This window comes from Musca autumnalis, unplaced genomic scaffold, assembly GCF_047663935.1.
Source record: "Musca autumnalis isolate F117 unplaced genomic scaffold, ASM4766393v1 scaffold_5, whole genome shotgun sequence".
NCBI lineage: Eukaryota > Metazoa > Arthropoda > Insecta > Diptera > Muscidae > Musca > Musca autumnalis.
Genome location: NW_027412088.1, coordinates 66,085,979 through 66,108,473, shown reverse-complemented (window position 1 = coordinate 66,108,473; position 22,495 = coordinate 66,085,979). Strand labels below are relative to the sequence as shown.

The following is a 22,495-nucleotide window of genomic DNA, read 5'->3' as shown; positions in this document are numbered from 1 at the left end:
CGTAGACTGGTTTGCAGCAAACTTAGCTATACCTTTTTTGTCCTTTGAGATCGCCGGTTCGTCATCTTTTCTATCAATAACATTTTGTGTACTTGCAGCAGGTACAGCCGTAGGTGCCAGGGAATCCACACCAATAACAGTGGATTGCATGGCTTGTGGTCTCACGCTTGCCGTAACTTTATTCCCTTTATTTTTCTTCTTTATTTACTTTAGGGGAACTATCCCGATCCAGTTTTCGTCCACGGGGGATCCATAGGAAGCGCACCATCCATAGTATCAATTCTTTTTTTAAATTCCATTTTCTCCGATTAAATTGAAATTTCCACGTTTAAAGGCGAGTCTATGGGCGCTTAATAAGTTCACAAAAATATATGGTGATCAGTGCTTTCGTTTTCTAGCCAAAATGAAGAATTCAAAATCGCTTTAATAAAAAATAGTTTTTGTATGCGGCCATTTGTCCCAAAACTATGTTATATTTCCCAACAAAAAATTTGATATTAGCTTAAGATATGCTATTTCAGACAATAGCGTCTACTACGAGTAAAAAGTTGGTAGTTATCTTGGAAAAAATATAAAAATGACTTTTGTGGACTCTACAACTGGGGGAACCCCATAATGTACTTTTGGCTGGTTATATAATATGAGAACAAGACAAGAAGTATAGATTATTTAATAAATGTATGAATTGCTTACCTGAATAATTTCAAAATAGGTTTTGTACATCACTTTCGGTATTGAATCCATTAAGAATACAAACACAATTATATAGTTGTTTTAAATATTTGGCGGTTTTCAATTTCAATAAATTGCGAAGATTTGATCTGTTGTAATAATTTGCATATCCACTCCCCACCTCATATTTAGAAACGTTACATGAAAATTGTAATGTGAGTGATTTATATGGGCACATAAAGAGATGCAGCACACAATATTACCTTTACTACGCAGTTTCCTTTTGACTATTATCAGTTGCAATGGATAGGAGTTAATCCACGCATACTGCATTCCCATTGAATTGTTTTAACTTCTAAACATTTCCAAATTTTAGGCATATTTAAATATGCTTATTCTGAAGACATCCAAATACATTATTATTTATATTATTATTTTTTTATTTTCTTGTAATTTTATCCATTTTCTTGATCAAATGGTGTGGTGTTTCGGATGACATACATATATGATAAAAAAGCTATTATTATGATGTGTGTAAAATTGTTTTAAACGACGTAATTTTTTAGCGGCAACTAATCCATGAACAGCATTAATTTTTTTTTTTGAGAAATGATGTAGTATATTGACAATGATGATATAGAGATTCAACATAAACAATGAAGATGATAATGTACATAAAAAATAAAGCCTATTCTGTATAAGGGATCTAAAAAGCGATTCCAAATATGAGCATGCATTCTTCTCTACAGTGATTTGTATTCTTCTACTTCAGTTTTTTCGTTAACAAAATAAGTAAAAAGTGTTTTGCTGCTGGCATTTGTTCTTTTTTCTTCTTCCTTTGTATTTTTTATAGGAGGCTTAATAATTTATTTGTATGTTTTGTTTCTTTCTTTCTTCGATTTTATGTTTATCTTATAAGTGTATCTATGTTTTTGTATTATGTATGTATGAGTTTAAAATCATCGTTCTTCCAAGATCACTGTCTCTTGAGGATACAATTTTAACGATTGCAATGTCTGATTGCTATCGATAGCCGTTAAGTCACGTCTTGGCCAACTGGAAATGACTTTATATTCATCGATCAGAAAACCTTTTGATGCCACAAAATTTAACAGATCCTGGAAATGTGGACGAAGAGTTACGAGAAAAGGAAGTTACTGTATTACAATTCTAATGTTTAAAATGCGATCAGATTACCTGTAGTGTATTTTCAGTATAAAAGCGACGTTCCAAAAAATCTCCGGTAGGTTTGCGTACACGAATTTTAGAAATATTGGTCTCCGTTTCATTTGGTTCTTTGGGTAATGATTGTTCCGCCTGGAGAATAAAAAAGAGATGAAAAGATTGGAGTTCAATGTGTATTAAAGGTGTTTCATGTATTATCTTTATCAAGAGTATCTAATTTCCGTAAAGGATGGTGTAAAGATAATTGTCTCAGCTTTAAATTAACAAAGTGGATAAAATGTATTCACATTATCTAGAGTTTAATGATATTTCCGCTTTATTGAGATAAAGGAGATTGTGTATTTAATTGAATAAGATGGGTAATGTATGTAATATAGTTAATTCGATCAGAAAAATTTGCTAAAAACTCCAAAATACCTGAACAAGGGAGTCACCATTGTATGGGGGCTATACCAAAACGTGGACATATAACTATAGATGGGATTCTATCCCAAAACTTGTATAAATACCTGGTAAATTCCACGTAAATTTCTTTTTTTTGTGTTTATTTGGGTATTTAAAATAGTGAGTAAATTAAGTATTTTGCCTCTTAAAAAATTTAAAAAAATATATTTTAATAAATTCGTGTAAAACTATCAAATTAGAGGTAAAAAATTGCATATTTCTATGTAGTATGTTTGGAGATAGTTTAAGACCCAATATCCGCTAGAAACACTGTGAAATGCTTGACGATCTTCTAGATATTAACCAAAGCGTATAAAAACACAAATTATTTTATTTTATTTCGCGGCATTTTCTCAAATTGTCTCTACAATAATTCCTTCAGCAATATATTACATGTATTTTTGACATTTACGACATTAATCTCTAAAAGAATCGGTAAAAAATGACTCCTCTCTGTCGTCATATCATAGCAGATGCGTTAAAAAACCAGAGATGCACCGCACCGTATTTTGAAATTACATTTTTGTTTCCTGTAAACAGAAAATCAAAAAGAATACAAGAAAAGCGTTTTAAACACGCGGACTAAACTTTTAATATGCCAAAACCGTCGTTGGAGATTTATGAAGGGAGGAGGCGGCCAATGCAGACTTAAAAATTTGTATATCTTTGTCAAAAAATCTCAAGATTATCAACTGAAATCGAGAGTCAAGCCGTCAAATATGTGAAAAAATGTGAATATCGGTCCAGCATGTATATTCTTCCGCAAGGAGGACTTCAACAAAACGCTCTGAAAGCCCTCATATGTCAAAAATTATGCTGTCACTATATAGGAGAGTTTTGCAAAAATATGGACCAAAATTGGTCATATTTTAACTTGTCCCATATCCACAAAAAGGTAATTTTATTCATTTTTTTTTTCCATCTTACTTTATCATAACAAATATTTTTTGTTTGTTTTGTTTTAGTTGAAGATTCAATCATATGATTGTCTAAGTCTGGAGTTTCCCCCATTGGCTTAACTTCATCACTTTCCTCTTTGCAGAGAAAAATGTTTACAAAAACGCACTGACAGCTTGCAAAATGTTTACTGATCGCTACCAATATCATGATTTCATCCCGGCGAAAGGAATTATCAATTGGCTTTTCAGTTTTTGAAATGATGATTTTTTTTTAGTGAAAACCTGAACTCTTTAAGCATCGAGTATTCTCATGTTAATGAGAATGATGCTCACTTTTCGGCTTTCCCAAAAAAACACCAGAACAAAATATTTGCAAGCTGACAGCACGATTCAACTAAGAAATCATCGATTTCTGTTAAGTTGAAATAACATCAACACAGTTACCTGTGAGTATGTCGGTGGAATTTTATTTACAAAATTCCGTTTTGCGCGAGCCTTCGCTGTTTTTTGTTTGTTTTGTTTTAGTTGAAGATTCAATCATATGATTGTCTAAGTCTGGAGTTTCCCCCATTGGCTTAACTTCATCACTTTCCTCTTTGCAGAGAAAAATGTTTACAAAAACGCACTGACTGAAAAGCCAATTGATAATTCCTTTCGCCGGGATGAAATCATGATATTGGTAGCGATCAGTAAACATTTTGCAAGCTGTCAGTGCGTTTTTGTAAACATTTTTCTCTGCAAAGAGGAAAGTGATGAAGTTAAGCCAATGGGGGAAACTCCAGACTTAGACACAAATATTTTTTTAAATTTTCAAAGTTTGTGTTTTGCTTTTCCATTTCATGCAATATCGTTCTTCGCCATGTGCTTCTTGGTCGTCCAGGACGTCTGCTACCTTGGGGGTTCCATTCTAGGGCCATTCTAGCAATAGTATGCTGCGGCTTCCGTAGCGTATGGCCTATCCATTTCCACTTCCTTCTTGTTATTTGGCGGATTATGGGTTCTTCACTTGTCATTATCCACAGATCAGAATTTGTGATTCGGTTTGGCCAAAATATACGACATATTATACGGAGGCATTTGTTCACGAATGCCTGTAGTCTATGGATCACATTTGTCGTAGTTTTCCAAGTTTCGCTACCATAAAGTAGGGTGGATTTTACACAAGCGATGAAGATTCGTAGTTTCGTCTTCAGTGAAATTTGTGTGCCTCGCCATATTTTATTCAGTCGACCGAAGGCTGCGCGTGCTTTACTGAGTCGGTTATTAACATCATTATCAATTCCTCCATCTTCTGACATTACGCTACCCAGGTAGCAAAAGGACGATACGTATTCTATCTGTTGATTCTCTATATGTATGTGCATATTTGTAGTGTTGTTTATACGCATTGCTTTTGTCTTTTCTATGTTTATTTCTAAACCCGTTTTTTTGGCCAATTCGACAAGCTCGTTGAGTTTTTCTTGCATATCGGTAAATTTATGGGATAGTAAGCAGATGTCATCTGCGAAGTCAAGGTCCTCTAATTTCCGATATAAATTCCAAACAATTCCTCTTTTCTTGGGTTCGAGTTGTAGCATTATTTGATCCAACGTGATGGCAAACAGGAGCGGGGATAGCGGACACCCCTGTTTAACTCCTGTATTTGTTTCAAATAAATCGCTGGTTGTTCCGTTGTGGCGCACATGTAGTTTTGTGTGTGAATACATAGCTTTAATTAGATTTATTATTTTCTGGGGTACTCCCTTTTTCTTCAATGCCGACCAAATTGCACTTCGTCGTACAGAGTCAAATGCTTTTTTGAAGTCGACGAATACCAAGTAAAGTGGGGACCTCCATTCGACTGACTGTTCAATTATGATGCGCAGTGTGTTAGTCTGGTCCACACAACTGCGATGTGGTCTGAACCCAGCTTGTTCTTCGCGTAAAGATTCTTCCACACAGTGTAACCTGTTGTTGATTATAGTGGCTACTATTTTGTATACTGTATTAAGTAACGTGATGCCTCTCCAATTGTTACAGTCTTTCCGGTCGTTTTTCTTGTGTAGATTTATAATGGCACCGTTTGTCCACTGGCTGGGAAATATTTCGTTGGACCATGCTTCAAATATGTGTGGGAATAGTAATTCGGCCGAAGCGATTGGGTTTGACTGTAAAAGCTCCGGGGGTATACCATCTTCTCCTGGCGATTTATTTGTTTTTAGTTTTTTAATTACACTAGCGATTTCTTCTACGCTTGGATGTTCTGATGATATTCGGTGGTCCACTACATAATCCTCATTTGGTGACGCAGGGGTTTCTGAACTATTTGCGTTTCCACAATTGCTAATTTCCATGAAGTACTGTCTCCATCTGCGTGTTTGATCAGCAGTGCCTGTCAAGAGATTACCATTTTTGTCTTTTACGACATGGCTTTGGTTTCCATTTTTATTTGATAGTTGGTTGATGATTTGATGCAATTCTTTCATGTTATTTGCCCCTGCCGCTGCTTCCGCCTCGCTGGCCATTGCATCCAAGTATTTCCTTTTGTCCTTTCTCGCAGCTCTTTTGACTTTTTTCGCTAGATTGGAATATCTTGTTTGAAAAATGGGGTTGGTATTTTTTTGAATTTTCATATTATTACGCTCTTTGATTAAGTTCCACGTGTTTTCTGATATCCATACTTCTCTTTCTGTTTTCTCATTGTAACCAATTTTATCCTTCGCTATATTTACAATTGCTTTATACGTGTCATTGGGGGTATTAAACTTTCCATCTGAAATTTGTCGGTATAGGTCTAGGCGTTCATATATTTAGCTCCCATACAACGAAAGCTCCCCATTTTCGACATTTTGAAGATTGTGGCTCTGGTTACAGATTTCTCTATTTTATTGACGTGTCTGAAGTGAATTTCAAACAGAAAAATGTACACATAAACATTTTAGAAGAGATTATTGAAATATATGTAGCATACGAAAATATGTGAAATACAGAAATTTTCCATATGCAAAAATAATATTTGCATATGCATAATTTATACATTTCGCATATTTGTGCATATCTATCTATATATATATCTATATACTAGCAAAATGCCCGCTACTTCGTATGCGGAAAGGATATAAAAAAACAAATAAACAATATATAATAAGGAAATGACAAACACTGAAAATTTGGTCGCACTAATACCAATTTTAATCAATATTTATTTTTATCTTAGTACTGTACGTACCCCTTAAGTTCGTTTTTAAAAAAGATCAGCCGTATCTCACCCTTACACATTAACAGCGAGATCAACGTTGCACACCAAAACACACCCTAACTCCAAAAAATAAAAATTCCAGCACTGTCCCTACACCCAAAAATAAATTGAGTACCATTAAGTAATTTTCGTATACTTATGGTACGTATTTCGACGACATATCTCAGCCATACACGGACATTAATACAAAATAATTACAGTAAATTCCATAATAATTACAGTAATTCCAAATCTCAAGATTCCAGCTGTATCCGTTCGTCCAATTCCAAATTGTACCAAACTTAGTATCAAGTCGAACTCTTCGTACCCATAAGAAAGATTTTCCAAAACTACCTCAATCCTTCACTTTAGTAGTAATGCTACTTCCAAATTTCAGGATTCAAACTCTATCCGTTAAACCAAATTAAAATTGTACTAAATTTAGAACAATTTAGAATTTTCGTACCAATTTTCAAAACTTCCTCAACGCAACAGGGCTACAATAATCATACTTTCAAATTGCAGGATTCCACCGCTATCCGTTCACCTACATACAAATTGTACTAAATTTAGTACCATTTAGTGCTTTTCGTAACCATAAGTTTGCTTTTTCAAAACAACCTGAATCCTACTCTTCGACTGTAATCGTAATTCCAAATTTAAGGATTCCAGCTCTATTAATTCACCCGAATCCAAATTGTATCAAATTTAGTACCATTTCTTTCCCAAACAAAAATTTCAGGATTCCAGCTCTACCCGTTCACCCAAATCCACATTGTACCATATTTAGTACCATTTAGTACTTCTCGTACGCACACGTACGACTTTTCAAAATTTCCTCAATACTACACTCGTACAGTAATCTTAATTCCTAATTCCAACACTATCCGTTTACTAAAATTCAAATTGTACCGAATTTAGTGCTTTCTGTACCCATAAGTACGAATTTCCAAAACTACCTCAATTCTACTGTCCGACAGTAATCTTAGTTCCAAATTTCAGAATTCCAGCTTTTCGTACTCAAAGGTACGAATTTCTAAAACTATCTCAATCCTACACCCCTACAGTAATCTTAATTCAAAACTTTAGGATTCCAGCTCTATCCGTTCACCCAAATCCAAATTTAGTACTGCTCGTAATCATAAATACGAACTTCCAAAACCATTTCCTTATTTCAACGCCATTTCCCAACCTTGATACTTAAAATTCAGGATTCCAGTTCTATCCGTTCACCCAAATCTAAATTGTAATAAATTTAGTACCATTTAGTACTTTTCGTACACATACCCAGCAAAATTTATTTGAAGTTGTTCCTTGTGAAGTAGTGATTGAATAGCTTTTTTTGAAGCAGTCCACGCAAAGTCATGAAAAATGCAGTCCGTTCTTCACATTTTGACAATGTCCGATTTGAATCCATTTCATAAATTTTTCACATTTTAGAAATTTCAAAATTTTGCAAAAAAAAACTTAAAAAGACAAAGAACTTAATTTGTTTCTTGTTAATTATAATAACAGCAATATGTTTGCATCCATAAAAAGTAATTTGTATACAAAAAATAATAAAAGTGATTTCGAACTACATCTTTGTTTGTAGCCAAAGAAGTAGTTGAATCATATGTTGTTGTGATTTATTCACTACAAAGAACTAATGCAAAATGTGTGCTTAAGAAGTAAATTAGACAGTATCCTCACTGCACCATGCCCTTGTAAAAATCATGACTTCTTTCACGTAAAAAGATGTAGTCCGGAATCACTTGCACTCATGATTTAACTACTTCTTTGGCTACAAACATTTTGCTGGGTAAATACGAATTTCCAAAATTTCCCCAATCCTATGATCCAACAGTAATCTCAATTTCAAATTTCAGGATTCCAGCTCTGTCCGTTCACTCGAATCCCTATTGTACCAAATTTAGTACTTTTCGAACACATAAGTACGAATTTCCAAAACCACCCTCATATCTCAGTCCTACACTTCACAGTAATCTTAATTCCAAATTTCAGGTTTCCAGCTACATACATACGTTCACCCATAAGTACGAATTTTCAAAACTACCTCAATTCTACACCCCACCAGTAATCTCAATTCCAAATTTCGAGATTCCAACTATATCCGTTCACCCAAATCCCCATTGTCCCAAATGTAGTACCATTTAGTACCTTTCATTCACATAAGTAAGAATTTCCAAAACTTCCCCAGTCCTACACTCCAACAGTAATATCAATTCCAAATTTCAGGAATCCAGCTCTATCCGTTCACTCAAATCCAAATTGTACTAAATTTAGTACCAATTATTACTTTTCGTAAACTCAAGTTTCCAAAAACCCTTTGGTGCATCTTTCTTACTCTTCATCAGTGATCCTCAGTCCAAATTTGAGGAATCAAGCCCTATCCGTTCACCCAAATCGAAACTGTACCAAATTTAGTGCTATTTAGTATTTTTCGTACCCTATGTACGAATTTCCAAAACTTCCACAATATTAAACTCCACCAGTAATCTCAGTTCCAAATTTAGAGATTCCAGCGCTATCCGTTCACCCAAATCCCCATTATACAAAATTTAGTTCCATTTAGTACTTTCCGTACACATAAGTACTAATTTCCAAAACCACCTTCATATCTCAATCCTACACTTCAACAGTAATATTAATTCCAAATTTCAGGTTTCCAGCTCTATCCGTTCATTCAAATCCAAATTGTACTAAATTTTGCACCATTTAGTACTTTTCGTACCCATAAGTACGAATTTTCAAAACTACCTCAATCCTACACCCCACCAGTAATCTCAATTCCAAATTTCGAGATTCCAGCTATTATCCGTTCACCCAAATCCCCATTGTATCAAATTTAGTACCATTTAGGACTTTTCATACACATAAGTACGAATTTCCAAAAGTTCTTCAATCCTACACTCCAACAGTAATCTCAATTCCAAGTATCAAAATCTATGGGCATGCAGGACAGCATTTGTAATAGTATTAGTAAATATTGAAGTTTTTGTCAATGTATTTGGGAGTATTTTTGGCAGGATTGAAATCAAAATAGTTTTGATTTTGTAAATGAACCCCTTTCAATCCGATGAATTTTGTTTATTTTCCAAGTAACCAACAAATCATTTTTGAAAACAATAAATATTATTTGTGAGGAAATTAAAAATTTGAAAAACTTCAACACAAAATCGAGTTTTGGAGGAAAATTCATCATTTTTTGCAATATGGATTGAAGGAATGCCACACACTATTCAATCACACACGTACACAAGAGTTCATTTGGCAGTGCAGTTTGGCAGTATAGTGTATGCCCCGCATTAGATTTATTATTTTCTGGGGTTCTCCCTTTTTCTTCAATCAAATTTTATTCATAGTCAGATTTTATTCAAATTTTATTCATAGTCAGTTATTTTCAAATTTTATTCATAGTCAGTTAAAATTTGCTGAAACACCGCATTTTCTCATCTAATTGGATGATTTTAGTTTACCAATTTACTCATTTTAATCAGTATTCACCATTTGGGTATTTACACATTTCCCATCTCTATCTATAACCCAATTCGTCAAAAATGTTGATAGAAACTTCAAAATACCATAAATCGGGTAGTTATGTGGGAGCTATTTCGAAACATATGCCCGACAATTTTTGGTGCAGAAGTTTTTTGACCATGTTGGACGCTAAATTCCCTGAAATCCGGGAGGCGCCGATATATGGAGTCTATTCCAAAACATGAACATATTTTTTGGCCACACTAAATGCCAAATTACATATAATTTGGTAAAAAAATGTAGTTAATAACTCCAAAATACCTGAAATCGGATGGTACGGCGACTATAAGAACACGCGAACCTATAACCACAATTTTTGGTAGAGAAGTTATTTGGTCAGTGGGAACCCTAAATGCTAATTCGGTCAATAAATGTAGCTAGGGGCCTCAAAATTGCTAAAATCGGGCGCTAAAGTTATTTAACGCATTTTCAAAATTCTGATGGAGAAGTTTTTTTTTTCACTAGGAAACCACTTAATACAAAATAACAACCAATTAAGACCGAAAATGTAGATAAAACTTCAAAATACCTGTAATTGGAGGTATAGCCTCCAACTAACCTGGGTCTATATTGACAGTTTTTGTGAAAATGTTTTCGTACATATGGAAACACAAAATCCCAAATAACAATTCGGTGGTCAAATGCGACTAGTTCCTTCAAAATTCCTTGATTTGACGCGTTGCGTTTTATAGCGGCTATATCAAAACGTGGTCCTACATAAACAATTTTTGGTAGAAATGTTTGTTTAACCTCTTGAAACTCAAAATCCGAAAATACCACTAATTCAGAGGGCAAATGGAACAAGTACCATGAAAAACCCTAAAGCATCGCGCGCCAATTTGTATGGGGGCTATACCGAAACGTGTACTTATATAGCTCATTTTCAATACTAAAAGTTCTACGGAACTACAAAATATTTGAACAAAAATTTTCCCACATGGCCATATCGTTGTAGAATTGCACCTTGTGGGATTTAAAATGATTATTTCGCGGAGTTACAAAACGAATGATAAACTTAATATACCCTCCATTATATGGTGAAGGTTATAAAAATTCACCTTATCTTGATAAGGTGGATAATGTATTTACATTGTCATAATAAGGTGGGAAATGGCACGTAGCTTGTGGTCTTACCGATGCTTGCCGTCGGTACTGAATGGTTGTTTAAGCCATGCACCGTAATTTTATTCCTTCTTCATCATAGTTGTTTATTTTAGAGAACTACCCCGTTTCATTTTTGGTCCACGGAAGATCCAAAAAATCCCAGTATACCAAGAAAAGAAAGCGAACATCTTTTAGAGATTACTCTCTATTATATGTCACTTTTTTAACACCGGTATCAATATGAAACGTGTGCCAATGATACCTAAATAAGGTGCTCTACATATCCGGTTTATCTATATACAGTGGATATATTATCCATGCCATCTCATAAGTTGGTAATTCACCTCATTTAGATAAGGTAAGGGGGGTATATTAATCATCCTATTTTAAAAAAAGCTCTACATACCACCATTCTAATTGATTCTCGTCTGGCCTCTTCTTCAGCTTTTTCCGATTCTAAACGTTGACGTTCTGCAGCAATAGCAGCTTCCTTTTGCCGTCTTGCAGCTTCTTTGGCAATATCTGCTTGTAGTGTCTGTTCATAGGCCATATCTTGTTCGGCTTTAACTTGATCACGTGCAGCACGAGCATCTTCTTCGGCAATTTCAACTTTTAAATGATCATTATACATATCGACGGCTTCAAAGAGACGCGATAAGAGATCATCCAAATCAACATTGCCTATAAAAGAAAAGACAACACAAGTTCAATATACATTTTCTGTTGGAACAGGAAACAAAGAAACATACCATGAATCACAGATAAGACTTCACAAGAGGAGCGTCCCGATAAACGACTTTTACCAATTACCAATATTGAAGGCAATTTATCTACTGATATATTGCGTACAGTTATTGAGGCGGTATTGCTAATGCAAGCCGTTACAGATGATAAAAATCTGTAAATTTCCAGAAGAGGCACATATTAGTAAATAAATTTCTATGGTTTTTAAGCTATAACTACTTACAAATGTTTATTACTTTCATGTGTTAAATCCCAGCCATATAGTATAAAATGTTCGGCAAATTGTTGTAAAATATTTTCATGTTTCATAAGACGATCACAAAATACATTTGTTAAAATACTTTCGCCATGATGCAAGTAAATGGCCAGCAATTTACGCTACACAGAGATAGAAATTAAATTTTGTATATTTTATTACAAAAATAATGGGAATACAAATTTACCTCTCTGGCTGGTTTGTGACAGGCCTCTTTAAGGGCATCCTCTAGACTGCCTGGAAAGAACATGGGACACGGTTCACCAAATCGTTGTTTATAATTTTCAATGAACTTGAGAGATCCTGTTATTTCACTATCTGTGTTATTGGGAACTAAAAGGAAATTGAAAATATATTCGTTATAAAATAATAGTACGTAGGTGGGGTTTTTCAAATAACCTACTTAAATATCTTGTTGTGGGTTGTACTGGTAATGGATCTGTGAAGAACTCTTCACTGGCATTAAAATCAGAGGCGTCCTCAAATTCGTCTGCCGAACTATCAGTATCAAGTCCAACAGCACTGCAAAAAATCGCACCAAAATTAATTAAATTTCATTTCTAAATAAAGAATAAATCTTACTTGGAACTTCTTGTTGTGGAAGATGAGTTATTAGCATTATTGCGCATTTTATCTGCAGCATTGTGTAAAATGAAATTATGAGCCAATTGTATGCCAGATTGCTAGACAATTAAATATATTTTAAGAAAAATTGTTTTGTGATTGTTTCAATTAGAATATCTACCGCCAATGTTGTATCATTATCGCAGCCATGTGGCCAACCAGTCCATTCCTGATGTCTCACTGGTATATCGGTAACATAATAAACATTCGTTTTGACCTCTTGCACCGTTGTACGTCCTGAAAAACTTAATTCGTGCCTTGTGCCATTTGGTTGTTGAACAATAGTAAGTACAAAATTTTTCTCCAAACGACTGGATACCTCATCGCTGGAAAAAAGAATGACAACATATTCAAAAATCTGTTTTACCATATTTTTTGTTGTGTTGCTTACTTATCAAAATCCATATATCCTTCTTCTGTTAAATCAATTAATATTAATTCGTTTTCTCCCGATAAGCCTAAGGTGGATAGTTTGGTTGTTGGTATTTGAGCATCGTGTAATTTAGCAGGCGGCCAGCCGCGTATTGCCTGACGGCATATTGGTACTCCAGTTGCATCATGGACCTTCTTTTTCAATTGTTCTGTAATAGCAAAGAATTTAAAATTATTATGGTTTTCGAATTAAATCTAAGTAGTGATATAATAACATACCTATGGTGGCACTGGAGGGCAGTCGTATATCATAGATTTGTTGATCAAAGTGTATATTGAATATTATTGGTTTTACCGAAGATGATGAGGGTGAAAATGCTGCGGATGCCCGATTTTCAGCCAAATCCATATCTGAAGTGAGATCGATTATATCGGGATTAGCTGATGTTGAGGCCACTGGAAATTTGCAACAAAATTGTTATTTTAGATTTTGGAAATATGGCTTCAATTAAGCTTTTATTAGGGTCGGTTTAATAACACTGTAAAACAAAATTTGGCTGTTTAAAAATTACAAGAAAAACTAGGGGCCAACATTCATTCATTTGGTATGGAAATTGGACAAAATTGTTGTTATTTTAGACTTTGAATATAAATTCAGAAATGAAGACCTATTCAAAACAATCAATATCTACTATTCGCAAAAGTACAATTCCAAAAAGCGTTTCGGCCGGTGGCATCCTACTCAGCATCAAAACTATGCTGCTACAACAACAACATACGCAACAGTCACATAAAACTTTATTAAAACTTCCCATTCATAGTTTTGCGTAATAAAGTATCAGACAGCTATACCGACAGGGATATACCCTCAGCCTTGGACCTAAAGAAAATAAGTAAATACAATACTCCTGAAGTCTCAGGAAGTATGAACTTACACCAAAAAAATTGTACTGTCGTAACTAGGACCGCATACACAACATGTTGTCAAACATTTATAAAGTATCCCAGACGAGTCATTAAACTGCACTCTTTCCAAACTTTGCGTGGGAGCTACCCGAAAGAGTGTAGAATGTAGTAAATATTCGGACAAAATTCGAGTCTGTAATAAATAATACCATGTACAACATTTAGAGCAAATCGGTTTCCCCATTCGATGGTTATCTTACGAACTATCCAGATTAGTTGGTGCCGGCACGCTTTTCAAAACGATACGAGACGAGCTGTTAAACAGTACCGTTTCCATATTTACAACCTTCGAGAGTTATTGTGGTCACCATTTTAAAAAACATTTTTGAACATTTGTGGGAGAGGTACCCGAAGGAGTGGACCAATATGGTCCATCATAGAACTGAAACTAAGTTCGAGTGTTCCGATCTTCGAAGTTTTGACAAAATATTACAATACTCAAAATTTTAATCAAATCGGTTACAACGATTTCGTTACCAAAATTTTATTGCTAAAATTCCACGTTTCGGAACAAATTGAATACTCTTCCACCTGACGGAAAAAATTTGAAAATTTTTTTTAAATTGTAAGTTTTTTCTAAGTAGCCGGCCTTCGGCCGGGGATTTAAGACTTTCTACTATGGACAGGAGCCAATTTAGGGCACGAAAACAACATTTTTTTTTTAATTTAAAATTTTTTCTTACTTTAACAAGGGAATTTTCGGAACTTAAGAGGCCCATATCTCGGGAAGTATGGACTTCCCCCCGGAAAAGTTTATATATTTGTGATCAGGACAACAAGATCTTCCTGTGGTAATTTTTCCAGATTTTTCCGCCAGGTGGAAGAGTATTCTATTTATGCCCACGTTTCTAGACAGATACATGTACCATAATGCAATACACAGTGTTCTGTGGACATCTTGATGTTAAGGTATTAACTACCAAAGTGAATCAAAGTCCATTAGGACAAATAAAAGCAAACAGCACTATGTTCGAATTTAAGGTCCACAATCAACATGAGTCCCCATGAGTCACAAACTATTCGTAAGTATGACTCAGCAAAAATCAATTAATTTTATAAATTCTATTAATCTAATTAACAAATGCCGGCAAACCTCCATGCATTACTTTAGGACTCCAAGGACATTATTTACTTTAGGCGCCATATTCACATTTACTCAAGTTATAATCACATACCTATTTCCCGGTTTTTTAAGGAACCATTTTTTGGGAGTTATTGATTTCCCCATCATTATGTCTATTAATGTCTTTACCATACCTAAATCTTCTTGCACTTTGCAACCTTTTTAATTTACTCCTCACTCACCTGGCACAAATGCACTTTCAGCCGCTGAACTACCCAAATTATTGGCTGAAGCATTTTTAAGCCAACGCGGGCAATTTTTCGATGGACCCGGGGCCAAACTGAAATCATTTAATGCTGATGTTGAATTACTTGTAGCATTGCGTATTGAAGCGGACAAGTTATTTTCCGATCTTAATGGAGGCGTCGCAGAGGCGGCAGCAGCTGCCTGTGGTGTGGGATCCTCTTGAGGTATAACACGTTGGATGGCAGCCTAAAAACAAAAATATGATCAATAATAAGCTCAGTTGGAGAATAGTAGCATTAATATATTGTTGCAAGTTGCAGTTGGCACCAAATCTTGAACTTCGTTAAATTCCCCGACTCACCATCAAATCCCAGTTACATTCTTCCAAGTGGGAAAACGCTTCCCCAACATCATCGATTCCCGTTATGCTCTGTAATTAAATTTCATTGTTATTAGCCAATTAGTAATTTTTCATGTTGTTGTTTTTGTTTATTAAGCGAACCTGAAAATTGGCTAATATTTCTTCTTTGTTTTCAGACATTGTTATGATGTTACGCTAATTCAGAGACAATTGGATGGATGGTTTTGTTTGCTGGTTGGTTGATAGATGAATGTGTGTCTGTTTGTCTTCTATAGAATATGATCTATGCTGAAGGGGGTCCGAGCAGTAATTTCACATAAAAATTTCCACTTGCAAACTATAGCACAATCCACTGTTTTATGTTATGGAAAAAGAGACTTCTATCTATGACTTCCAATTCACCCAACTCACAAATGATAATTAACAATAACAAATATTTATATCCTTGCTTTTTACTTCCTCTCAATGCAATTTCAAACATTAATTTGGAATGTCTTTTTTCATTACAGACAAGGACTTTTTTCCAGCTGAGATGTGACTTTCCTTATGAGAAAAATACTAATTCGCGCACACACACAAAGAATTATTATTTCGTTTGCAAAAAAGAATAGAATACAGGCCACAGTTCAAAGTCGGCCAAGTTAACAAAGACAATGAGCCGCAACAGTAATGTTTCTAAAGTCGCTGTCACAACAAGGGAATATTTTATACGAAATAAATCGTCTTTACATTTGATATGACCATTTCAAGTTATTTATTATTATTTTATTGTTATAAAAAGTCATAAGCAATTCGTTAATAACCGTTCGAATAAGAAAAACAAAACTAAGGACGGCGTTCTACAATTTTCAATAGAAATACCAAACACTAACGCCGGCTTTACTGTTAGCTACGACTTTGATTTGCAATTGCAAAATTCCTTTTGTTATAAATTATTTTGTTTATAAATGTTATTACACTTATATTGACCACATTTTTTTAAATTTATTCGGTGTTAACTTTATTCGAAATACATTTTTTATTTATTAGAAACAAACAAAACACAATGCATTTGCATTTCGCCACTACTTCTTTGTTAAGTCACGGCCAATGTTGCCACATAACAAAAGCAAAGCAGAGGGGGTTACTCGTTTGAATGAGAGAAGAGTAATCAGTAATTATTGAATTGTTGATGGTCGTATACATTTCAGTTATTTTACCATGGTAATTTCTGTGTAGAGCCGTTATTTCGAAAAAAGAAAAATTAAGAAAATTCGAAAAAGATATTGCTTCTGTGATGTCAATTGTTTACGGTACATTGTTATATATAAAAAATTTAATTTTAATTAAATTACAATTTAAAATTTAATTTTAATTGTTTTATATTTTAATTAATTTTTATACCCTCAGCATTTATGCTAACGAGGGTATATACACTTTCATACGGACAAAATGTGCCTCATCGAAATAATGGTTTTAGACCCCAAGTATGTTTGGACGAAATGTGTTTCAGACAATTTGGAGTCGATTTAGCAATGTCCGGTCCGTCTGTCTGTCTGGCTGGTGCGTACGATAACTCTCGAACGGATAAACCGATTTGGTCCAAAAGTTGGCTATCGCAATATTTTGCCCAAACATAGTTTAAGTTCGAAGATGGGTTATATCGGTCCACTCCTTCCGGTACCTCCCCCACAAAAGTTCGAAAATGTTCGGAACATTTGTGCGCACGATAACTCTTGAAGGGAATAACCGACTTGGTCCACACTTTGCACATCGTGATATTTCTACCTTCTTAGATGAGGTTCCAATGTGGACTCAATCGGTCCACGCCTTCGTGTACCCCCGCACAACATTTTGGAAAAGTTCAGTTTAGGACCTCCTCTCGAATCGCTTTGATTTTTGTTGCAGCAACTTCTATTCACTGCCCCCCATACGACGGTACAAGTTTCATGAGGGCCAAGTCCATACTTCCTGAGAAAATAGCATAAAAGTTGCAAAGAGCCCCTATGACTCCGTGTATAGTGGATGGAGCGCAACTCTCGAACGGATCTGCCGATTCGATCCAAAATTTGGCCTTCGTAATATTTTGTCAAAACATAGTTTAAATTCGAAGATAAGCCATATCGGTCCACTCCTTTAGGTACCTCCCCACAAAAGTTGAAAAATGTTCGGAAAAATTGTGCGCAGGATAACTTTTGAAGGGTGTGACCGATGTAATCCATACTTGGGACATCCTAATATATCTCCTTCTGGTACCTTTCACACAAAATTTCGGATAAGTTCACTTTAAGACCTGCTCTCGAATCACTTTGATTTGTGTTCAAGCGATTTGCGTTCGCTACCTCCATTAGACGGTAAACGTTTTTTCAGGGGCGAGTCCATATTTCTTGGGAAAACAGCCCGAACGGTTAAAAACCCCCTATATAACCATATGTGGCGGTCGGAGAGAACGATAACTTGTACCAAAATTCGCTGTAAAGACCGTCAACTGATACCCATTTGCGTGGCACGTCGTCTGGCCTATGTCGACGGCGCTTCCATGACATCCTCGGCTACAGCAGCAATATTCTCAGCAGAACGGATTCTCCGGGGTCTGCCATGCATGGCAGCATCACGTGTTGTGCCAGTCTCTTCGAGGCGAGCGGCTAAACGTCTGCGACGAAATTCACGTTGTGCCAAAGTCACCGATCGATTATTGTTCAAATAAATAGTCACCAATATTCCGCGTTCTGGAGTAATGTAGCGTAACATTGTTTATTAACGTGTATTTTACATGTGTTTACTAACTACACAAATGTCAAAACAGAACTGACATTAGAGGCCAATGGCAAAAATTATAGCATTTTCTGATAGGAGGATTACTTTTGTGCCACCTTGTATCTGTCGGCAAAGCCTACTGACACTTTTTTACTTGTTAATTTAAAAATAAATAAATAATAAATGTTAAAGTAATAGCCCGTTTCCACGGTACGTCGTTCGTTCTCTTTTCGTCGTTCGACCCATAACTACGAATAAACTACTTATTTCCCCACACAAAATTCTATGAACAAACGACGATTTTTCTACGTTGTTCGATTAGAAATACTCTCTGAACGACGAATAAGTATGTCCCATCCCTAACAAATGGGAGAATTTATCGAAAAAAAATAATTATGACATGTCTAAATTCAAAATTGAAAAATTTGTTGAAAACACAAAAATTTTAAGAAAAAGGGAAAAGGATGAATGGAAATTAATGTACTAAACTTTTATATATATGCAAAAGGAAGATGGTTGTGTTTCCTTCTTAATTCCACACACACTTCTTGTCCATTAGTTCAAAATCGCGTAAAAAATCAGAAACAAAAAGGAAACAAATAACTGAAAGTCTGTATACACAAACATTGTTTTGACATGTCTCTCTCTCTCTTGTGTTTTGAAAATAGAAACATATAAAAATATATTGAAAATACATAATTATACAGAATTTATGGAAAATATGAATGAAGTGTGTGTAGTTAAATATAGAAGATACATTTGAAGGAAAGTCTATTGCTTTTCCTATTCATTTAATGTATATTTTATATGTTTTCGGTTTAAATTTTCGTGAAAACAAGGAAACAAAAATGAAGGAAATTTTGTTTATGTTTTTGTTAATTACGATTGGTGTCGTGAAAACGGGTTAATTCGTGTACGTCGTTCGACAGGCAAACAATGTAATTGCAACGCTCGTGTGAACATGACATAATATCTTATTAAAATGAATTTAAGTGGATGAATGTTTTGAAACGAAACAAAAATCTATTTTAAGAAATTGCTCAAACCTGAGCATGGATTCTTGTTCTATGAAGATTTGAAATGAAAAAATATTTTCTTTATAATATTTTCATGTGACATTTATTTCGCTTAATTTTTTTTTCATTTCACATGTGTTTACACATGACAGGACAGTTGAGTTCATGTATTGATTGCCAAAAACCCAAAAAATTGTCTGTGTGACGTAGGCGCCCAGACAACTGCAAAAACAGTTGTAAAATTATGAATGAAAATCGTCGATTTCTTTTTGTTTTCCGTTCACATATTTTGTTTTTGTTCATGTTCTTTTGTTTTCAACACATTTTAATTATTATCTCACTTATTTTTACAAAAATGTCAAAAAATTGTTAATCCGACTGTCTGTGAAAAAAATGGTGGGCAGCTGGGTAAAGTTGTTAAATCTACTGAACTATGCACTTCAGTACCATAGTTCGTTTGCGTATGATTTATTTCATGAAAACAAGGATATAATATAACTCATTCACAGTTCGTTCATGCAAATGACCGGTGTCCACTGAACTATATTTTGAACTAGGTCGTTCAATTGAACTAGATGTTAACAACTCTACAGCTGGGAGACAACCGAAAAAAGTATGTATGTGTTAGTAAATCAGAGTTGTATTTGCAGACAGTCTGTCTTGTGTAAACGCCTAGACAATAACAGATTTAAGGCCAGAACAGAATCAATCGTCGCTTGCTTTGCTTGCATCCCCAAATATCAAATTATAAAGGAATGCCAGAGCCTCTTTGCAAATCCGCCTGCGTTCCCCTTTAGGAGGCTCTGGCACTCCTTTATAATTTGACATTTGGAAAGCAAGCAAAGCAAGCGACGATTGATTCTGTTCTGGCCTTTACTGATATACTTACTTACATAGCTGGCCCTTTACAGAACATTCGTTCCATTAGCCGAACTAAGAAAGGATATCCAATTATCTTTGTTTGTTGCTTCGCTTTCTGGAATACAGCGCCTTTTCATCTCTTCATCCACTTGATTGCTCCACCGATGCTTAGGCCTGCCAATTCTGCGTGCACCGCCATGTGGCCGTATTTATACGCCTTTTTAGCGGGTTCATAATCGCTCATTCTTATTATATGGCCTAGCCAATCGTTGCATCTCGATACGTTTATATATACTAATGTCGTATAGCTCGTAGTTCATACGACGTCCAGATTGGCCCATACATCTTTCGAAGAAATTTTCTCTCAAACCCACCAAACACTGCCTTGTCTGCTTGCGCAAGTACCCAGGCTTCAGAACCATACATCAGTACGGGTAGTATCAGTGTTTTTTAAAGCGTTATTTTTGTTTGACGAGATGTGAGTTTGTTCTTAAACTGATTACTTAAGCCAAAGTAGCATCTGTTGGCCAATATAATTTTTCTTTTTATTTCATAAATTATGTTCTTTGTTGTGTTTACGGCGGTGTTTAGGTAGACGAAGTCTTTTACTACCTCAAAATTATAGGAATCAACTTCAAAAGTTGGTCCGATCTCTAAGGATGTATTGCGCGTCGACACCCTCAACTTGGTCTTCTCAACGTTTACTACCAGACCCATTTTAGCAGATTTTTTGGTACTAAACTCTTGAGATGTTCTTTCCTATTTTAACTGAGGACCGAGTATCAGTTAATGTCATTCTACAGTGCCGAATGAGCTTTGCAGGAATACCAAATTCAAATATGGCTTGGAATACCTATGAACGTAGGGGGCAGTCGAAGGCCGGTGTCCACTGAACTATATTTTGAACAAGGTCGTTCAATTGAACTAGATCTTAACAACTCTACAGCTGGGAGACAACCGAAAAAAGTATGTATGTGTTAGTAAATCAGAGTTGTATTTCCAGACAGTCTGTCTTGTGTAAACGCCTAGACAATAACATAATTGGGCGCTGATTTACTTACTTACATACATAGCTGGCCCTTTACAAAACATTCGTTCCATAAGCCGAACTAAGAAAGGATATCCAATTTTCTCTGTTTGTTGCATAGCTCGTAGTTCATACGACGTCCAGATTGGCCCATAGATCTTTCGAAGAATTTTTCTCTCAAACCCACTACGCACTGCCTTGTCTGCTTGCGCCAGTACCCAGGCTTCAGAACCATACATCAGTACGGGTAGTATCAGTGTTTTGTAAAGCATTATTTTTGTTTGACGAGATGTGAGTTTGTTCTTAAACTGGTTACTTAAGCCAAAGTAGCATCTGTTGGCCAATATAATTTTTCTTTTTATTTCATAAATGATGTTGTTTGTAGTGTTTACGGCGGTATCGAGGTAGACGAAGTCTTTTACTACCTCAAAATTATAGGAATCAACTTCAAAAGTTGGTCCGATCTCTAAGGACGCATCGACACCCTCAAATTGGCCTTCTCACCGTTTACCGCCAGACCCATTTTAGCAGATTCTTTTGGTACTAAACTCTTGAGAGGTTCTTTCCTATTTTAACTGAGGACCGAGTATCAGCTAATGTCATTCTACAGTGCCGAATGAGCTTTGCAGGAATACCAAATTCAGACATGGCTTGGAATACCTATGAACGTAGGGGACAGTCGAAGGCTGCTTTATAATTGACAAAAAGGTGGTAGGTGCCGATCTGAATCTTTTGGGTCCTCTCCAGGATTTGTAGCAGGGTAAATATCTGCTCAATGGTGGATTTGCCAGGTCTAAAGGCCTCGTCACATAAGAGGATTTCTGGCTTAATTCATTAAGTTGCATGTTTCTCCGGCTTTAAGTCAAAAGCCGCGTAGAGTTGCCGCATCTCTACGCGGATGAATGTGTGCTGAAACACGATTTTCGTATGCTTTGACTTAAAGCAGGGAGAACATGCAACTTAGTCCATATTTACATTAGGCAATTTTCCTCGCGCGGCAATTGTCAGTTTGTCGGTGAAATAAGGTGTTGAGAGGCAAATAGTTACGATATGCCTCACCTCTCTCTCCATAAAACTGACAATTGCCGCAAAGAAAATTGCTTAATATAAATATGGACTTAATGAATTAAGCTAGAAATTCTCTTATGACGAGGCCTTAAAG

The 22,495-nt window shown here is 35.4% G+C and overlaps 1 protein-coding gene across 10 annotated transcripts; it reads right to left on the bottom strand.

The window, feature by feature from the left end:
• Nucleotides 1-1,488: 1,488 nt before the first annotated feature.
• Nucleotides 1,489-16,822, bottom strand: casp (Fas associated factor casp). 10 transcript variants are annotated; one of them, XM_073989999.1, is made up of 15 exons: nt 16,651-16,803; nt 15,835-16,251; nt 15,694-15,762; nt 15,329-15,578; nt 13,337-13,513; nt 13,077-13,266; nt 12,807-13,011; nt 12,644-12,744; nt 12,465-12,583; nt 12,249-12,394; nt 12,029-12,183; nt 11,811-11,959; nt 11,468-11,742; nt 1,870-1,989; nt 1,489-1,790 (listed from the first exon to the last, which is right to left on the bottom strand). In XM_073989999.1, exons 2-15 carry the CDS (start codon nt 15,871-15,873, stop codon nt 1,632-1,634), a joined length of 2,154 nt encoding a protein of 717 aa, XP_073846100.1. In that variant the 5' UTR covers nt 15,874-16,251; nt 16,651-16,803; the 3' UTR covers nt 1,489-1,631. The 10 variants fall into 10 exon arrangements, with proteins under 10 accessions (XP_073846100.1, XP_073846101.1, XP_073846103.1 ...); XM_073990000.1 differs by having other exon boundaries at nt 16,707-16,803; XM_073990002.1 differs by having other exon boundaries at nt 15,835-16,045; nt 16,651-16,801.
• Nucleotides 16,823-22,495: the final 5,673 nt, after the last annotated feature.